The sequence below is a fragment of the Callospermophilus lateralis genome, chromosome 3 (genome assembly GCF_048772815.1).
Source record: "Callospermophilus lateralis isolate mCalLat2 chromosome 3, mCalLat2.hap1, whole genome shotgun sequence".
NCBI lineage: Eukaryota > Metazoa > Chordata > Mammalia > Rodentia > Sciuridae > Callospermophilus > Callospermophilus lateralis.
Genome location: NC_135307.1, coordinates 42,897,080 through 42,915,062, shown reverse-complemented (window position 1 = coordinate 42,915,062; position 17,983 = coordinate 42,897,080). Strand labels below are relative to the sequence as shown.

Below are 17,983 nucleotides of genomic sequence, written 5' to 3'. Positions count from 1 at the left end.
AAGGATAGTTTTAAATACCTGGAAGAGCGTAAAGCAAAAGCTAGATATCAATTAAAGTAGGATCAGATGGAAAATTATTTTTCCTTTATTTATTTATTTATTTATTTGTTGTTGTTGTTGTTGTTTTACGAGAGATCAAACTCATGGCTTCACCCACACTGTACAAGTGCTCTTCCAAGGTGCTATACCACCAACTTTGGCATGGAAGATTGCACAGTGGTTACGCAGATCACAATACAGTCAGTCTAGCCTCTTTTTCCTCCTAAACTGGCAGGACAAAGTGAATTCTTTATTATTAATGCCTAGTAAGTTTTCAATCATACCAGCACATAACTAACCAGGTCATCTACTTTACTTTGACTCTTTCTTTAATAATTAGGAATTTTGCTGATCAGAACATCATTAACCAACAAAACCTGAATATGAAAGATGTTTCCAAGTTGGACAGGAGCAAAAGCCAAAACTCACAAATAACTACTACCTTGTTTTTCTAGGTGTAACTGATGTCCCTGCTAAAATTCAATCTTCAAATGTCTATTATGATGAAGAATTTCACCTTTGGCTTTAGGTATAAAGGAATCTTTTTTTTTTTCTCTCTTTTATTAATGAGATCAACAAAAATGGCCAAAACAAGATCTAGGGATGTAGCTCAGTTGTGGAGCCTTTGCCTAGTATATGTGAGGCCCTAGGTTCACTCTTTAGTACTGCAAAAGAAAAGGGGGAAAAAAAAAGCCAGAATATTTTATAGGTCACTGGTTTGTAGAAATTAAGTGATATCCCTAAAAAGTTCCTATCCCTAAAAAGTTAATATTTAACTAGCTAAAATCATTTCTAAGGTGAATATAACTATTTTCTGCTTAAAAAAAAAATGATAGGGGGCTGGCTGGGATTGTGGCTCAGCAGTAGCGCTCTCGCCTAGTATGTTTGAAGCCCTACGTTCCATCCTCAGCACCACATAAAAATAAATAAAGGCATTGTGTCCAACTACAATTAAAAAATAAATATTAGGAAAAAATGATAGGCTGGGTGCGGTGGTGCACGCGTGTAATCCCAGCAGCTCGCTAGGCTGAGGCAGGAGGATTGCGAGTTCAAAGCCAGCCTCAGCAATAGTGAGACACTAAACAACTCAGTGAGACCCTCTCTCTAAATAAAATACAAAAAATAGGGATAGGGGATTGGGGTTGTGGCTCTATGATAGAGCACTTGACTAGTATATGTGAGGCCTTGGGTTCGATCCTGAGCACCACACAAAAATAAATAAATAAAATAAAGGTATATTTAAAAAAATAGGACTGGGGATGTGGCTCAGTAGTCAAGTGCCCCTGAGTTCAATCCTGGGTACCAAAAAAAAAGGAAAAGTCAACCTCAGATGTGGAGAGCCATTCTCACATGTGACTGGGTGACTCCCGGTTTGGGTCTGAGGCGCTCTGGCTGTGTCGGAGTTTTCCCGGCCCTCTCCTGATGAGAGAGCCCATGCATGTGGGGGTGTGACTGACCACTGACCCCGGGGGCCCAATCACTGACCCTGACCTTGGAGTGCGGCCCCCCTTCAACCTTCATTGGATGGAATTCTCCCCTGAATTTCTTGTTCCCCAATAAAAGGCTACTCCCTGGCGAGCTCTCTCTCTCTCTCTCTCCTGCTAGCCCTGAGTAATCCTTGCTGCCCTACCGGGTGGTTCGAGGTAAGAGCCAGAGGGGGGAGCCGTCTTGGACCTGGTCATAGAAAAAGGTAACTGAGTCTGTGTGTTTTATTTCGATCTCACTAGCTAACTTTTATGCCAAGAACCTCATTAATGAAACCAGTGTGCTGGTTGCATGGTGGACTCAGACCCAGTGAAACAGGAAAATAAGACAACACATTAAATCTAATCTAGAGGCCTTGGCTCAGTGGTAGAGTGCTTGCCTCGCATGTGTGAGGCACTAGGTTCAATCTTCAGTACCACATAAAAATAAACAAATAAAATAAAGGAATTCTGCCTATCTACAACTACAAAAAAAATTTTAAAAATCTAATCTAGAGAATCAGGTATATCTGATCCTTATGCTAGGCTATGATTATACTTTTTTAAATAAATGGGTATTTGTTAACAGGTATATTGTTAAGAGGATTCTTTAAGTTATATTTGTTTTCATAGAATGTCCCCAGAAAGCAATTTGCAAGATGAAGGATTTTTTATTTCAGCATATTGCAAATAGCATTAGGTCATCAGAAGTAGGTTTTCTATTTTATTTTTTCCTAAATAATTTCTCTCATTGTTGGAGCACTAATTGATAATATTATATAAAGCTTTGCCCTTTTTTTCTGGTAGACTAGATTATGAAAGAACTTCTCTAATCTGTGATAGAACATATACTTGGGAACATGAATCATTTGAAATCAGCAGTTCTACAGTGTCAAATGTTATTCTCTCCACTTTTGAGTCAAGGAAATTGAAGTCCAGATAGTGACTACATGGCTTAATCCATCAGTCAATGGATTGAAAGCCATTAGTAGACTCTAGAACTTTTGATCAAAATCCATTAGTTCCACTAAGCAACATTACTTTAGATAATTAAAATACAAAAACTATTGAAATGGAGAAATATCTGAAGTCAATAGCAGATGTAAGCTCAATAGTTTAATAAAAAATTTTAACAATAGCTTAAAATAAATTCAAGAAGCACAGCATACCATTTAAATACATAGGCAAATATAAAAGCCAGTATAAATGTATTTTTATTTGTAACTTTTATTCTCCTATCTAATTTAAGGAACAACTACATAAAGCAATATTTATAAAACTTGTTTTGATGGGTATATAATGTATAAAGATAAGTGTATATCAGTAATAGCACAAAGGAAGGGAAAAGAAATGGTTTATCAGGGGGAAAAAAAGCATGTATACTACAAAAATTTAGCTGGTCTTAATCTGAAAGAGGGTTTTTTGTTTTGTTTTGTGGTCATGGCAATTGAACCCAAGGCCTTGCAAATGCTGAGCATATGCTGTACCATTGAACTACATACCCAGCCCTGAACTAGATTTGACAGGGTCTCACTAAGTTGCTCAGGCTGGTCTCCAACTTGCATTCCTTCTGTCTCATCATCCCATGTACCACTGGGTCTGGGAGTTTGTTTTCAAACTAAGAGGTTAATTGTAGTCCCTAAGACAACCACTAAGAAAATAATTAAAAATAGAAAATAAAAGAAACAACAAAGTAATTAAGAAAATATAACAGAACATACGAAAAACAAAAGAAAGCAGTAATGGGGAAATAGAAGACAAAAAATAAACATAAGACACACAGAAAACAAATAGCAAGATTACTGATGTAAATCTTACATTATTAGTAATTATATTACATGTAAATGGACCAAACACTAAAATCAAAGGCAGATATTTATAGAATGGATTTAAAATGATCCAACTGGAAGTTGGGTGTGGCTGAGCCTATAATCCCAGCTACTCTGGAGGCTAGGCAGGATATTCACAAGTTTGAGGCCAGCCTGGGCAATTTACAAAGACCTTGTTTCAAATTCTTAAAAAACATTCAAAAATGTTAAAAGGTTTGGCTGGGGATATAATTCTGTGGTAAAGCACTAGCCTAGCTTGCAGAAGGCCCTGGGTTCAATCCCCAGCTCCACAAACAAAATCACAATGAGATACTTCCTTACATCCATTAATTAGATGGATGTAATAAAAAGTCAGAATGTCAGGTATGGAGGGCCTCTGTCCATAGTCTCAGCTACTTGGAAGCCTGAGGTAGGAAAATCAATTGAGATCAGGAGTTCAACAGTTCAAGGACATGGAGATTCCTTGGAAAGGTGGGAATGGAAGCACCATTTGACCCAGCTACTCCTCTTCTCAGACTATACCAAAAGGACCTAAAAACAGCATACTACAAGGACACAGCCACTTCAATGTTCATAGCAGCACAATTCACAATAGCTAAATTATGGAGCCAATCTAGATGTCCTTCAGTGGATGAATGGATTTAAAAAAATGTGGCATTTATACATAATGGAATATTACTCAGCACTAAAAAATAATAAGATCATGGCATTTGCAGGGAAATGGATGGCATTAGAGAAAATTATGCTAAGTGAAGTTAGCCAATCCCAAAAAAACAAATGCTGAATGTTTTCTCTGATATAAGAGGGGGTGCCTCAAAGTGGGGTAGGGAGGGAGAGCATGGGTGGAAAATTACCTCTAGATAGGGAATAGGGATGGGAGGGAAAAGGAGGGAGAATGAGAATAGCAAGGATAGTGGAAGGAGATGGTCATCATTATACAAAATTCATGTATGAAGATGTGAATTTGGTGTCAACATACCTTATATACAAACAGAGATTTGATAAATTGTGGTATAAAGGTGTATTAAGAATTGTAATGCAGGGCTGGGGATGTGGCTCAAGCGGTAGCGCGCTAGCCTGGCATGCGTGGGGCCCGGGTTCGATCCTCAGCACCACGTACAAACAAAGATGTTGTGTCCACTGAGAACTAAAAAATAAATATTAAAAAAAAAAATTCTCTCTCTCTCTCTCCCCCACTCTCTCTTTAAAAAAAAAAAAAAAGAATTGTAATGCAAAAAAAATTATGAACATAATGCACTCCTCTATTGTGATATATGTAAGAAATAATAATAATAATAAAAAAAGAGTTCAAGGACAGCCTGGGCAGTATAGTGAGATCTTGCTTCAGGAAAAAAAAAAAAAAAAAAAGAAGGAAAGAAAAGTGTCTGGGGCCATAGTTCAGTCCTACCTACCATGTGTGAGGCCCTGGATTCCATCCCCAGCACCACCAAAAGAACAAAACAAAAAAAGTCAGATAATAACAAGTGGTGGTAAGTATGTTTGTTTTTGTTTCTGTTTTTTTGTAGTTGATGAACCTTTATTTTATTCATTTATTTATATGCGGTGCTGAAAATTGAACCCAGTGCCTCACACATACTAGGCAAGTTCCCTACCACTGAGCTATAACCCCAATCCTCCCCACCCCTTTTTAATTTTTATTGTAAGACAGGGTCTCACTGTCTCATTAAGATGCTTAGGGCCTAATTTGTTGAGGCTGGCTTTGAACTTGTAATCATCCTTCCTCAGCCTTCTGAGTCACTGAGATTACTTAACCACTGAGTTACATTCCCAGCCATTTTTTAAAAATACCTTTATTTTATTTATGTATTTTTATGTGGTGCTCAGGATTGAACCCAGTGTCTTATGTGTTCTAGGCAGGAACTCTACCACTGAGCTACAACCCCAGCCCCACCAGCCATTTTTATTTTTTACTTTGGGGCAGCATCTCACTAAGTTGCTGAGGCTGGTCTCAAACTTGGAATCCTCAGGCCTCAGCCTTTGGAGTCACTGGGATTACAGGCATGTGCCACCGTGCCTGACTGAGTATAGGTTTTCTTTATTAGGGTGATGCAAATGTTCTGGAATTGGTGGTGACTGAGGTGTAATATACTGATATCCACTGAACTGTATACTTGGGATAAACTTCATGGTATTTAAATTGTATCTCAATATAGCTATTATATGTATATGCCATATATCAGGAAACTGAATATAAAGATAAAAGAAAAATTGAGTAAATTCTGAAAATCATACATAGTCATGATGATTTTGAAAGAAAAACTAGTATAGACAGCCATTCCTTGAAAGTTTTTTGGTTGATTTCCTTGGTCAAGAAATACACTGCCTTATCTCTAGAATACATCAGCATGCCCACATTCCCACATTAATAATACATGTCCATAGTCTGCAGATGTTATCAGCCACTGGCATTTACCTAGTAAATCAAACATGATTCCCTGGGCTCCAAGTTTATACTAAATTCTGATTTACCTACTTAGGTCTTATAGAAAAGGATTTAGATCATTTATGGCAAATGACCTCTAGGGAAGTAAAAGATAATTTGGGTTCTAAATGACCTAGATGGATTTTTCTCCTAAGCAGCTTTCCTGGATAACTGCTCACCTCTCTGCTATCACAGACACACCAATCTCTGAGAGTAGAAGTGTAATCCTTATGGCTTAAGTAAAGCAGCTACTTTTTCTGGCTCAGCTCAAAACCTGACGCTCAGGCTTCTCAAGTTACCTGATACAAGTGATAAAAATTACTCCTAGAATGACAGATGATCTTAGATGACGATGGACAGATAAATTTTGGACTCTGGCAATACAAAACAGTCCAAGAAAAAGGTTTAAGGTTTAATTTCCAATTACCTTCAAATTGCATAACAATATAATTGTAGCCTGTTCATTCATACAGACAGACACACACACACACACACACACACACACAAAAAAAAAAAAAAGACTTCTCTCTCCTGCAACCTGCACACTCAGAAAAATGAGAAATTATACCCCATCTGATTCAAATGTATGATATGTCAAGATCATTGTACTGTCATGTGTAACTAATTAAAACAAAACAAAACAAAAAAGACTTCTTTTTTTTTTTTTTTTTTTTGTACCAAGTATTGAACCCAGGGGCACTTAACCACTGAGCTACATCCTCACCCCCACCTTTTTAAAATATATCTTTTTTTAGATATTGATGAACCTTTATTTTATTCATTTATTCATATGTGGTGCTGAGAATCAAACCTAGTGCCTCACACATGCTAGGCAAGCGCCCGACCACTGAGCCACAACCCCCACCCTTTCCACCTCTTTTTAATTTTTATTTTGAGACAGGGTCTCACTGTCTCATTAAGTTGCTTAGGGCCTAATTTGTTGAGGCTGGCTTTGAACTTTTGATCATCCTGCCTCAGCCTCCTGATCCACTGAGATTACAAGTGTGTGCCATCATGACCAGTCAGTAAAGTTTTAAAATGGGATGTTAAGGTGTTTATGATTCTGCAACTTTCTATTCTAGTTTAAAAAACTGTCATTTTTCTAAGTCAGTTTTTTTTTTAAAACAACTAAACAGGTTAACAAATGTCCCATACTTCATTTGTTCACTCTGCCATTGACTGGATATATAGATTGCTTTTAATATTTAATGAGTACAAAATCTTGCGATAAGCATCCTGGTATATTTATTTTTTTGCACTCATAATTTCTATAGGCTCAATTCCTCATAGTATATTCTTTCCTTTCTTTTTTTGGTACTGGGGATTAAACCCAGGGGTGTTTTACCACCGAGTTACATCCCCAGCCTTTTTTACTTTTTATTTTGAGACAGGGTCTCACTAAATTGCTTATAGCCTTACTAAATTGCTAAGTCAGGCCATGAATTTATGATCTTCCTGCCTTGACCTACCAAATTGTGGGGATTATAGGTGAGCACCACCATGTTCAGCACAGTGTTTCATTTCTTGTCATCAGGGGGAAAAAAATCACTTAACTCAAAGAGATAGCAGAGGGTCATAGCTAGGAGATTCCGCAGTCAGGCTTTCTGGGTTCAAAGCTTGTCTCTGTTGTTTACTAGTGTATGACCTTGAATAGATGACTTAATCTTTGCAGGCCTTGGTCTCCCTTTCTGTAAAAAAGAGGCAATTATATTATCTCACTTATAGTTATTAGAGGATTAAGTGAATAATTAATTGTAAGTCAGTTGGCATATATTAAGCTCCATGTATTGTTTCTTTTTCTTTTCTCTTTTGGTATCTGGAATTGAATTCAGGGTGCTTAACTAACTACAGAGCCACATTCCCAGCCCCTTTTTAAAATACTTTATTTTGAGACAGGGTCTCGCTAAGTTTCTTAGGGTTTTGCTAAATTGCTAAGGCTGGCCTCTAATTCATGATCCTCCTGTGTCAGCCACCCAAGTCACTGGGCTTACTGGTATGTATCATGGTACCTGGCTGAGTTCCACATGTTTTCAATTAATTTCAAAAATAAATCTTTCCTTTGGTTTTCCCCCAGAATAATGTTACTACCTCTTTATTTCATAAAAAAGTGAATACAGGAACACAAGTATTTAAATTATTGTGAGGTTTAAAAATCTTAAATATTGCTGGGCACGGTGGTGCATGCCTGTGATCCCAGTGTCTCAGGAGGCTGAAGCAAGAGGATTGTGAGTTCAAACCCAGCCTCAGCAAAAGTGAGGCACTATGCAACTCAGTGAGACCCTGTCTCTAAATAAAATACAAAATAGGGTTGGGGATGTGATTCAGTGGTCAAGTTCAATCCCTGGTACCCACCCGCCAAAAAATCTTAAATATTGCTGGGCACAGTGGCATGTACCTATAATCCCAGCTACTTGGGAGACTGAGGCAGGAGGATTACAAATTCAAGACCAGCCTCAGCAACTTATTGAGATCCTGTCTTAAAATTTGAAACAATTAAGAAAAGATTTATGAATATGGCTCAGTGGCAGAATACCTGTGGGTTTGATCCCCAGTATCCTCTGCCCATAGTGTGTGACACCATGCCTCGCTAGAATCTTTAGTATTTTTAAAAATTGTTTATGGATTTCAATGTTCAAACCAAGGATGAAAAATCCTCAAGTGAACTCATTTTTTTTTTTGCAATTAGATACAAAACATATTTTAAAATAACCATAAACAGCTGGGCATGATGGTGCACACCTATAATTCCAGCCACCAGAAAGGCTAAATAAGGAGTATCACAAATTTGAGGTTAGTCTTGGCAACTTAGCAAGACTTTATATCAAAAGAAAAAATAAAAAGGACTGGAGATGTGGCTTAGTGGTAAAGTGCCCCTGGGTTCAATTCCCAGTACCAAAAACATCTTGTTTAAACAATGACAAAGGACCTGAACAGACATCTCACCAAAGATACACAGATGGCAAATAAGTATATGAAGAATGCTTAACATCATATGTTACTAATGAACTGCAAATTAAAACAATGAGATATCACTAAATTTCTACTAGAATGGTAAAAATCCAAAACACTGACAATACCAAATGCTGGCAAGGATGTGGAGCAAAAGGAATGTCTCATTCCTTGCTGGTGAGAATGCAAAACGGGAGAACCACTTTGGAAGACAATTTGGCAGTTTCTTACAAAACTAAACATACTTTACCAAATGATCAAGCAAACACCCTCCTTGGCATTTTTCCAAAAGAGTACATCTACATAAACACCAGCACACAGATATAAACACCAGCATACAGATGTGAACATCAGCACGCAGATGTTTATAGCTGCTTTATTCATAATTGTTAAAACTTAGGCCAGGTGTGGTGTTGCTTGCCTTTATTCCCAGCAATTTGGGAGACTGAGGCAGAAGGATCACAAGTTGTCTGGACAACTTAGTGAGATCCTGTCTCAAAATTAAAAACAAATATTTTTAAAGGGGCTGAGAAAGTAGCCCAGTAGAAGAATGTTCCTGGGTTCAATCCCCAGTACCAAAACAAAAACCAACCAACCATTTAAAAACCGCAAAACAAACAAACAAAAAACGTGGAAGGAGAGGACTCTGTGGTAGAACCTTTGCTTAGCACTCACAAGCCCTGGGTTCAACTCCCAGGACCAAAACTAAACAAAACAAAAAGAAAAACAAAAACTTGCAAGCAACCAAGATGTCCTTCAGTAAATAAATAGATAAATAAATTGGTATGTTTAAACAATTGAATATTTAACACTAAACTTATGGAATATTTAACACTAAAAAAGAAATAAACTGGGCTGGGGTGATAGCTCAGTGGAGAGCACTTTTCTAGCATGTGTGAGGCACTGGTTTTGATTCTTAGCACCACATATAAATAAATGAATAAATAAATAAATAAAGGCATATCAACAACAACAACAGAAATAAACTACCAAGCCATAAAAAGACATGGAGGAACCTTAAATGTATACTGCTAGATGAAAGAGCCAATCTGCAAAGGATCTATATTGTATGATTCCAACTGTATGACACTGTGAAAAAGGCAAAACTAAAGAGAGAGAGAAAGAAAATTAGTGTTTGACTAATTTTTGACTAAGTGGATTACGGAGAAAGAGAGACAAACAGGAGAGTGAGACTATTGCATATACTATAAAGGTGGATACATGTCATGACTTTTATCCTACTCTATAGAGTGTATAACACCAAGTGTGAATCCTAATGTATACCCTGGACTCTGAGTGAGAGTGATATATCAATGTAGGTTCATTGTTGGTTGTAACAAAGGCTATGCATGTGAGAAGGCAGGATACATATGGAAAAATCCCTGTACTTTCTGTTCAATTTATGTGAACTTGAAACTGCTCTAAAAAATAAAGTCTATTTTAAAAAAGCTTGCCATACCAGACATGGTGGCACATACCTATAATCCCAGCAACTGGGGAGGCTGACGGAGGAGGATCACAAGTTCAAAGCCAGCCTCAGCAACTCAGTAAGGTCTTAAGCAACTTAGTGAGATTCTGTCTCAAAGTAAAAAAACAAAAGTAAAAAGGGCTGGAGGTGTGGCTTAATGATTAAGCACCCCGGGTTCAATCCCGGGTTACAAAATAAATAGATAAATAAAACAAAAAATTAAAAAATCTTGCTTGAATTTAATATGAAACAAAGGTCAAGAATGATTGGCCTAAGTTTTCCACATAATAATTTCCTTTAGTTATTATTCCTATCATATTAGGTAGTTGTTGTTATCCCATTTCTTATATGAGGAATCTGAGGCTTGAAGGAGTTATTAACTTCTCCAAGTTTACCCAGCTTCTAAAATGGAGAAGTGGGTTTCAAACATTGGTCTGCTGATTCTTATGTCACTATCATACTGTGTAATAACTGGAGCTCATAGATCAAAGTAAAATGCACTGCTTTATGAAGCAATAATTTCCCAACACTGGAAATATTATAGGAGAGGCTGGGTAACAAATTGGGCACAGCACAAAAAAGTACTGCATTGATTTTTTTTTTTTTTTTTCTGTATGCAGGAAGGTATAACAGGTATACTTTTTTTTTTTTTAAATGTAAAATAAAGATAATGTGTTACCTTCCTTCTTGCTGAAAAATAGTAATTCCAGTGTAGAGTACTGTCTTTATTTTATTTATTTATTTTTGGGCACCAGGGATTGAACTCAGGAGCACTTGACCACTGAGCCAGGGTCTCACTGAGTTGTTCAGCACCTCATTTTTGCTAAGGTTGGCTTTGAACTTTCGATCCTCTTACCTCAGCTTCCCAGCCACTGGGATTACAGATGTGTGCCACCATACCTGGCCAATTAATGTTTTTAATACATATAAAACATAATGCCACATAATTATGTCATACATAAGATAATTATAGTATTTACTTAAAAAATGAATTCATAGTACATGACAGTTAATCAAATGTGAGTTTAAATTTTAAAAAAAATATTTTTTAGTTGTAAATGGATCTTTTATTTTATTTATTTATATGTAGTGTTGGGGATTGAACCCAGAGCCTCACACATGCCAGGCAAATGCTCTACCACTGAGTCACAACTCCAGCCCAGTGAGTTTAAATCTTCCTTTTTGGTCTTGTGATGGATCACAGTGACTGTGCGTACTAAAGATCTTTCATAAGGGTGGCGTTGAAGCCCAAAAGCTCCTTCCCCCAGAAGGAGTCTTCAGCACACCTCTAGGTCTCTCCACATGGTCATCCTAGTATCTGGCCAGCTCTGACTCAACATTTGAGTTCTAGTTCATACATCTTCTTTCATTTTTTGTGGTACAAAGGACTGAACCCAGGGGTGAGCTAAATTCCCATCCCTTTAAAAATTTTTTTTTGAGACAAGTTCTTGGTAAACTGCCCAGGCTGGTTTTTAACTTGCAATCCTCCTGCCTCAGCCTCCTGAGTTGCTGGGATAATAGTCATGTGCCACTTCATTAGCCATGTTATTTATTTATTTATTTATTTTAGAAAGAGTGACAGAGAGAGAATGAGAGAGAGAGAGAGAATTTTTTAATATTTATTTTTTTTTAGTTCTCGGCGGACACAACATCTTTGTTTGTATGTGGTGCTGAGGATCGAACCCAGGCCACACGCATGCCAGGCGAGCGCGCTACCACTTGAGCCACATCCCAAGCCCCGCCATGTTATTTTTGAAGTCTTTCAAGATACCATTACCTACCTCATGATGTTTCCAGTGTACCTGATAATATGTAATAAGCACTATGAGAAGGGAGACAAGATTATGTTTACATCTACCTTCCTGTAGACTTTTTACAGTCTGATGAGGTCTGTGACTTACTGGGCCTTACACTGTGCCTGGCACAGAGTAATTCTAAATATTCATGATTCTTAGATCTTTGGCGTCAAGGTGAAATATTAGCATGTAAACACTTCCTGTTTTTTTTGGGGGGGAAAAGTATTCAAGTATGGTCAGTTAATTTCATCTGTATCTTGTTTTCTTCAGGACTTTTCTTTAATATTCTTGTCCTGGGGTCTTATGTTTGAATTTTTTTCATGTTTGAATTTAAAATAGTAACATGGGCTGGGGGTGTAGCTCAGTGATACAGCACATGAGCAAGGCACTGGCTTCAACCAATAGCACACACACAAAAAATTTTATATATATATATATAAATATATATATAATATATATATAATATATATATATATTGAATTCTTTAAAAAGCACATCAAAAGTCACAGTATTCTTTTGATAAGGCTTATGAAAATGCACTATAGTTATTAATCTTTGGGGCAGGAAATGGGTGGGAATAGAGGAAAATAGCATTTAAAAAACTTAGTTAAGGGATAGGTTAGTCTTCCTAATTTTTCTGTTAGTAGATCACCATTTTCCTAGCTTCTAGGTCCTCTCTACAGGTAAGGAGTTAAAAAAAAATTAAAGTTAATCATTTGACAATGAGGTAATGGAAGCCTCTAATCCCAGGAACTTGAGAGGCAGGGAGGAGAGATAATTTGAGGCCAGCTTCAGCAATTTAGTGAGATCTTGTCTCAAAAAATAAAAAGGGGTGGAGATGTAGTTTAGTGGTACAGAGCCCCTAGGTTCAGTACCTGGTACCATGAAAAAAAAAAAAAAGTTAATCTTTAAGTCTAATATGTAGTCTTTTAAAATAATTTTTAGTTGTAAACTTCTCCATTCTTCAATAACTGGGACTTCCTTTTCTTCACTGTAGAGTATTTCAACAACCTTCCAGCTAATCTCTTTGTTTAGGTAGTTCCCTTTAGCCATTCTGTACACTCTGGCCATACAAATCTTCTTAAGACTAATTTTTCCAGTATTCTAGTCCAGAACTTGTTGCTTAGCACAGCCTAATTTCTGCACCTGCATTCTAGGCTCTTCATACTAGAGCCCAAACTTTTTACTGGGGACAGGGATCCTCTTCCTCAGACTACCAACGCAAAAGGCATTGCTTGTATCTTCTCCCACCTTTTCAGTGTCCGCATTGAAACCATTCTTCAAGGTCCAGAAGGACTGCATGCCACTTCCTGCTTTGAAGATTCTCCCCACCCCCACAACAGCAGCTCCAACTCACACTCATGGCTTCTAAATAATTGTTCTAATGTGTGGTAATTGTATCAAGATAGTTGAATCTTCTGTCATGTTCCCTTTATTTTATTTGTCAATAGGAGATCTAGGGGACTATCACCTGTGACAGTTGGACATAAACAGGTATCTGAAGGACTAATCTAATTTTCAAAATACGGTTTCTTTAAGCATACACTGCAGCTCTTCTGACTGTGTCTCAAATATTGGCGTGAAATATTCTTTTTTGTTGTTGTTTGTTTAAAAAGTAGGAGTATAGTAGGACTCTAGCTTAGTTTTACTTATCTCACAAATAAAGAGAATTTATTTCTTGATTTAAAAAAATCCATATTCAGTTAATTCCATCCTAAAATTTCTCCAATTGAGTCCTAGAGGTAGGAATATTTTATTTTCAATGAGAGTGAAGTTAAGTTTGAAAGGAATAACCATGGAAGTACCTTGTGACCACAAGCCACAGGAAATGGAGCCGAAAGTCACCTCATTGCTGCTGCTTACTGGGGACGACATCGGGCCTGAATTCTCGCTTTCTTGGAGCTTCAGTCCCCTCATCTGTCAAATGAAGAAAATAACGTACTCGGTAATAAAATACCTATTTATCAGGGTTGTGAGAAAGGGTTTCAATCGGAGAACCGGAGAACCGCAAGGCGGTTTGCCTCCCAAGACCCAGGGGAGGCGTTTTTCCTCACGCGACGCACTTCCGTGCACGGGGAGGGGTGGCTGGGGCCAGGGATGCTCGTGGCCGGTGCGGGTCGCCTGAGCGGAAGCCGTGGCGGGGACGGGTTGAGCCACAGCCCTGCCGTACTACGCTGGGGCCTACGGCAGGAGCACGCGAAGTGCTAGACACAGTGCAAAGCAAGGCGAACGTGCGTGCACGAGTGTGCGCGGGGTGCTGGGGCGCGCTCACATTGACAGCGAAGCGAGAAGGGTGCCAGGGCGGACCATAGGAGAGCCATAGTAGACAGCCCGAGGCCGCGGGGTGAGAGCGTCCGGCAGCCCGGCGCTCCCATTGGCGCCTCCGCAGCGCCCCAGGTGGCCGCTCGTGGGGTAGCCGCCGGCTGGGCAGATTCGCTCCGCCTCCGCCGGGCTCGCCTGCCCTCAGCAGCTTCCCCGCCCGGCACTCGCTCGACCCTCCTCCCTTCCCCCTCCCGGATCGCGATGGACGCGGCCTCCCCCCGCCACGGCCGCCGGCAGCACTGCGCGGGCCTCCCTCTGAATTGCAGGGCCTGAGGAGCCGCGTGCCGGAGACCGGACCTGCTCTGGCTGCTGCCGCTCAGAGAAACCTCTCCCCTCCCTGTCACCAGGTCCCCGCGGAGGAAGGGGAGGGACGAGACGCGGCTTTTCCTGTGCCGCCTGCCCGGCTCGACCTGCGCGGCCTGCGGCTTCCTGGGAACTCGAGGGCCGCGGCCGGGCCTGGCTCTGCCCGCGGCCTGCTTGGAGCTGGACTGGAGCGGTTTGGGAGGACCAGCTAGGGTAAGAGTCTGCGGGAAGGGTAGGCGGGAGCGCTTCCGGCTGTCGGGAGGTCCTGGTCGGGCCTGGGGCCGGAATCCCGGACGCCCAGCGGCGGGCGAGGAACGGGACCCCGGCGCCGGGTGAGGTCGGCCGGGTTGCTGCCTACTCTCCGGTTTGGCCCCTTTGTTCCCCTCCCCTGACCATGCGGGCGGCGGGGCCCGCCTGGCCCACTCCGGAGCCCATGGCGAGCTCCTCTTGCCCTTGAGAAGGGTCCGCCAGTCGGCGGGGACTAGGGACGTCCTGTCGAGCCGCCGGGAGTTCCGGGCGCCGCTCTCTGGAGACCCGCTGCCCTGCGGGGCTCGGCGCTCTACCCCTGAGCACGCAGGCTTGCTTCTTCTCCAGAACTTCCCCTCCTAGACACAGGTAGCTAACTTAGCGGGGTTTAGTGCCTACGCCTCTCGGCGTCAGGTTCGTCCTGGCCAGGGATGTTGGGTCAACCCTGGTGGTCGCCGCCGTTGGGTGTCCACCGCGACTCGCCACTTGGTTCCTGGTTCCCCCAGCCGCAGCCAGATTACGTGGGACCCAAAGCTGTCGTCTGATCAGGGCGCTTACGAAGAGCTTTTGTCATGGCTTGCCTGTTGGGGTTGTTTCTCGATTTTTTTTTTTTTTTTTTAAACCAGTTGCCCTATCTTGTGGGCATGGAGAAAGAGGGCCGCAGATTGGCCTATATTCTGATTCGTAACCTGTTAATTCCTTGCATTTACTTTTAACATTTCTTTTTGAACTTTTCAGGAACAGTTGCCAAGTCGAAAATTCCTAACCAGTTTTTTTTATTAATAGATTGATTTAAAACAGGAATAATTAAAATGAGAAATTAGCAGAATTTGTGAAATTGGAGGTAATTTTAAAGGAGAAACTCAGTTTTGAGAGGGCATTAGATCAAAATGCTTAGAAACTCCTTTAAAAGTACTGCACCTGATCCTTACCTGAAGCTTAGATTTGGGTGGAAAATGGGGAAAGAAGTTTGCTGGGGGAAAAAAAAAAAAAAAAACTTTTGGAGGTATTCTCTGCCTTTTGGAACATACATAAGTGATGTTTGACTGTCTTTGACAGGGTCAGCTCTGGTTTCTAGTTAAGCAGCTACCTAATCAGCTTATACTTTTGTGCAAAACTGGTTTTTGTTTAGTATATCTGTATATGTAAACCCGAGGAATAAGGGAAAGTTGAAAACTGCAGTAAGCACTATATTTAAACTTATGTAGGGGTTTTTAATTCCTTGGTGAACACCAGGAAAATTTGATTTAGTTAGATATAAAAGAAAAAAAAATAAACTAATCTGATGAGTCCTGGACTTTAAGTGAACCCCCTCACTTTTTTTTTTTTTTTTTTTTTTTTATTTAAGCAAAGAGGCTTTTAAAAAAACATGGCAGATGTGGATCCGGATACATTGCTGGAATGGCTACAGATGGGACAAGGAGATGAAAGGGACATGCAACTAATAGCCCTTGAACAGCTATGCATGCTGCTTTTGATGTCAGACAACGTGGATCGTTGTTTTGAAACGTAAGTTCATTCCTTCATCTTTCTCTAGGGTTGCTGTAGTGAAATCTTTTTTCAACCATTTGTTAACTTCAGTTTGGATAGAAACTTCTAGGAGTTTTTAAAACATTTCAGAAATTTCTGTAGCTTTGTTTTTACACTCTTCTGAGAAATTAAAAGTGGTAGGTGAGAATTATGGTTACTGTGGTGACAATGATTATGATTATGCAAATACATATTTGTTGAACAAATGGGAATTGGGAGTACTAATATTAACTGATAGCTTGGTTGATTCATTTAAAAAATGTCATAAACTTGGGAGAATACAAATATTTATCTTTAAAGGTATTTTTGTAGTGAGAAACTGACAAAATAAGAGAAATGATAGTGAACAATTTTTCTAATTGTAAACAGACAAAATGCTTTTATTTGTTTATTTTTATGTGGTGCAGAGGATCGAACCCAGTGCCCCACACATACTAGGCAAGCGCTCTGCCACTGAACTACAGCCCCAACCCCAATAGTGAACATGATTTTGAGTTGCCCATTCATTGGTGTTAAAGTCCTATGACGTTGTACTTTTGTTCATGCAGATTATTTGTTTATAAATTTCATTTTGGGAAGGTATAAATTAGAAGTTAAAACATAGAATATACTTTTTGGAATAGTAAAAACATTTTGGAGTGTTTAAATAGTTTTAATCCGAGGCTATAACAGAATGTCTGCAAAAATATGAAAGAGGATTCATTAGTAGATGGGCCATTAAAGTCGTATTTTTCTGGACTGGGGCTGTAGCTCAGTGGTAGAGTGCCTGTGTCACACACGTGAGGCACTGGGTTCAATCCTAAGCACTAAGTAAAAATAAGTAAATAAAGATATTGTGTCCATCTGCAACTAAAAAAATATTTAAAAAAAAGTCATGTTTTTTCTCTTATAAAATGGATGCTGGTCTAGCATGATGAACCATTCTTCTGAATGTTGAACATGCTTGTTTTTTACAGTTTAATTTGTATTTACAGTTCTGAATTTTAATAATAAGTAATCAAAAAACTGATGTTTCTTTATTTTAATGTTATTCTAAGATAAGTAGAAAATATTTGAGATTTTGACCTAAAATTTGAGGTGGGAATAAAGACTACATTTCTTGTTAAATTGAAGTATTTTTATTTTTTAGATTTTTTTTGTGGTGTGAAGGATTGAACCCAGAGCCTCTTACTTGCTAGGTGAATGGGTTATATATCCAGCTCTGACATCGTATCTTTGATTATTTTCTCTTATGAGTTGTAAATACTTATTGGTTGTTAAGTTGTTAAAACAATATTATTTTGATTAAAAAAAATAAAAATCAATTAGTGGTCAATTTATTTTAGCTATTTTTTAAATTTATACATAAAAATAATTTCACCCCCTGTTACACCTGTTTTGGCAAGATTATAGAAAAATAGAGCTCTATTCTTTTTTAAACAAAATCTGGAGTTTTAAAATCAGAACAGGAGCCAGATGCAGTGGCTCATGCCTATAATTCCAGCAGATAGGTAGGCTGAGGCAGGAGGATAGCAAAAATAGCAGGGATACAGTAAACAAAATACTTTACTGATTGTTAATTTAGACTAAAAGCTTCCCCCAAACATTGAATATCC

The 17,983-nt window shown here is 39.2% G+C and overlaps 1 protein-coding gene and 1 long non-coding RNA gene across 18 annotated transcripts in view; one reads left to right on the top strand and one right to left on the bottom strand.

The window, feature by feature from the left end:
- Positions 1-6,595: 6,595 nt before the first annotated feature.
- Positions 6,596-14,379, bottom strand: LOC143395188 (uncharacterized). The gene is made up of 3 exons (XR_013090748.2): positions 14,260-14,379; positions 13,793-13,904; positions 6,596-7,462 (listed from the first exon to the last, which is right to left on the bottom strand). It is a non-coding gene; the product is annotated as an uncharacterized LOC143395188 (long non-coding RNA).
- An 86-nt stretch (positions 14,380-14,465) lies between these two features.
- Hectd1 (HECT domain E3 ubiquitin protein ligase 1) overlaps positions 14,466-17,983 on the top strand; it is a 92,150-nt gene continuing 88,632 nt past the window's right edge. For 13 of the 17 annotated variants that reach the window (XM_076850150.2, XM_076850151.2, XM_076850149.2 and 10 more), the window contains exons 1-2: positions 14,467-14,825; positions 16,207-16,367. In XM_076850150.2, the coding sequence (XP_076706265.1) occupies positions 16,228-16,367 (140 nt within the window). In that variant the 5' untranslated portion in view covers positions 14,467-14,825; positions 16,207-16,227. Of the gene's footprint in view, positions 14,826-15,183; positions 15,228-16,206; positions 16,368-17,983 lie in introns of those variants that run through there. The other 4 variants (XM_076850145.2, XM_076850136.2, XM_076850142.2 and 1 more) reach the window with 2 other exon arrangements.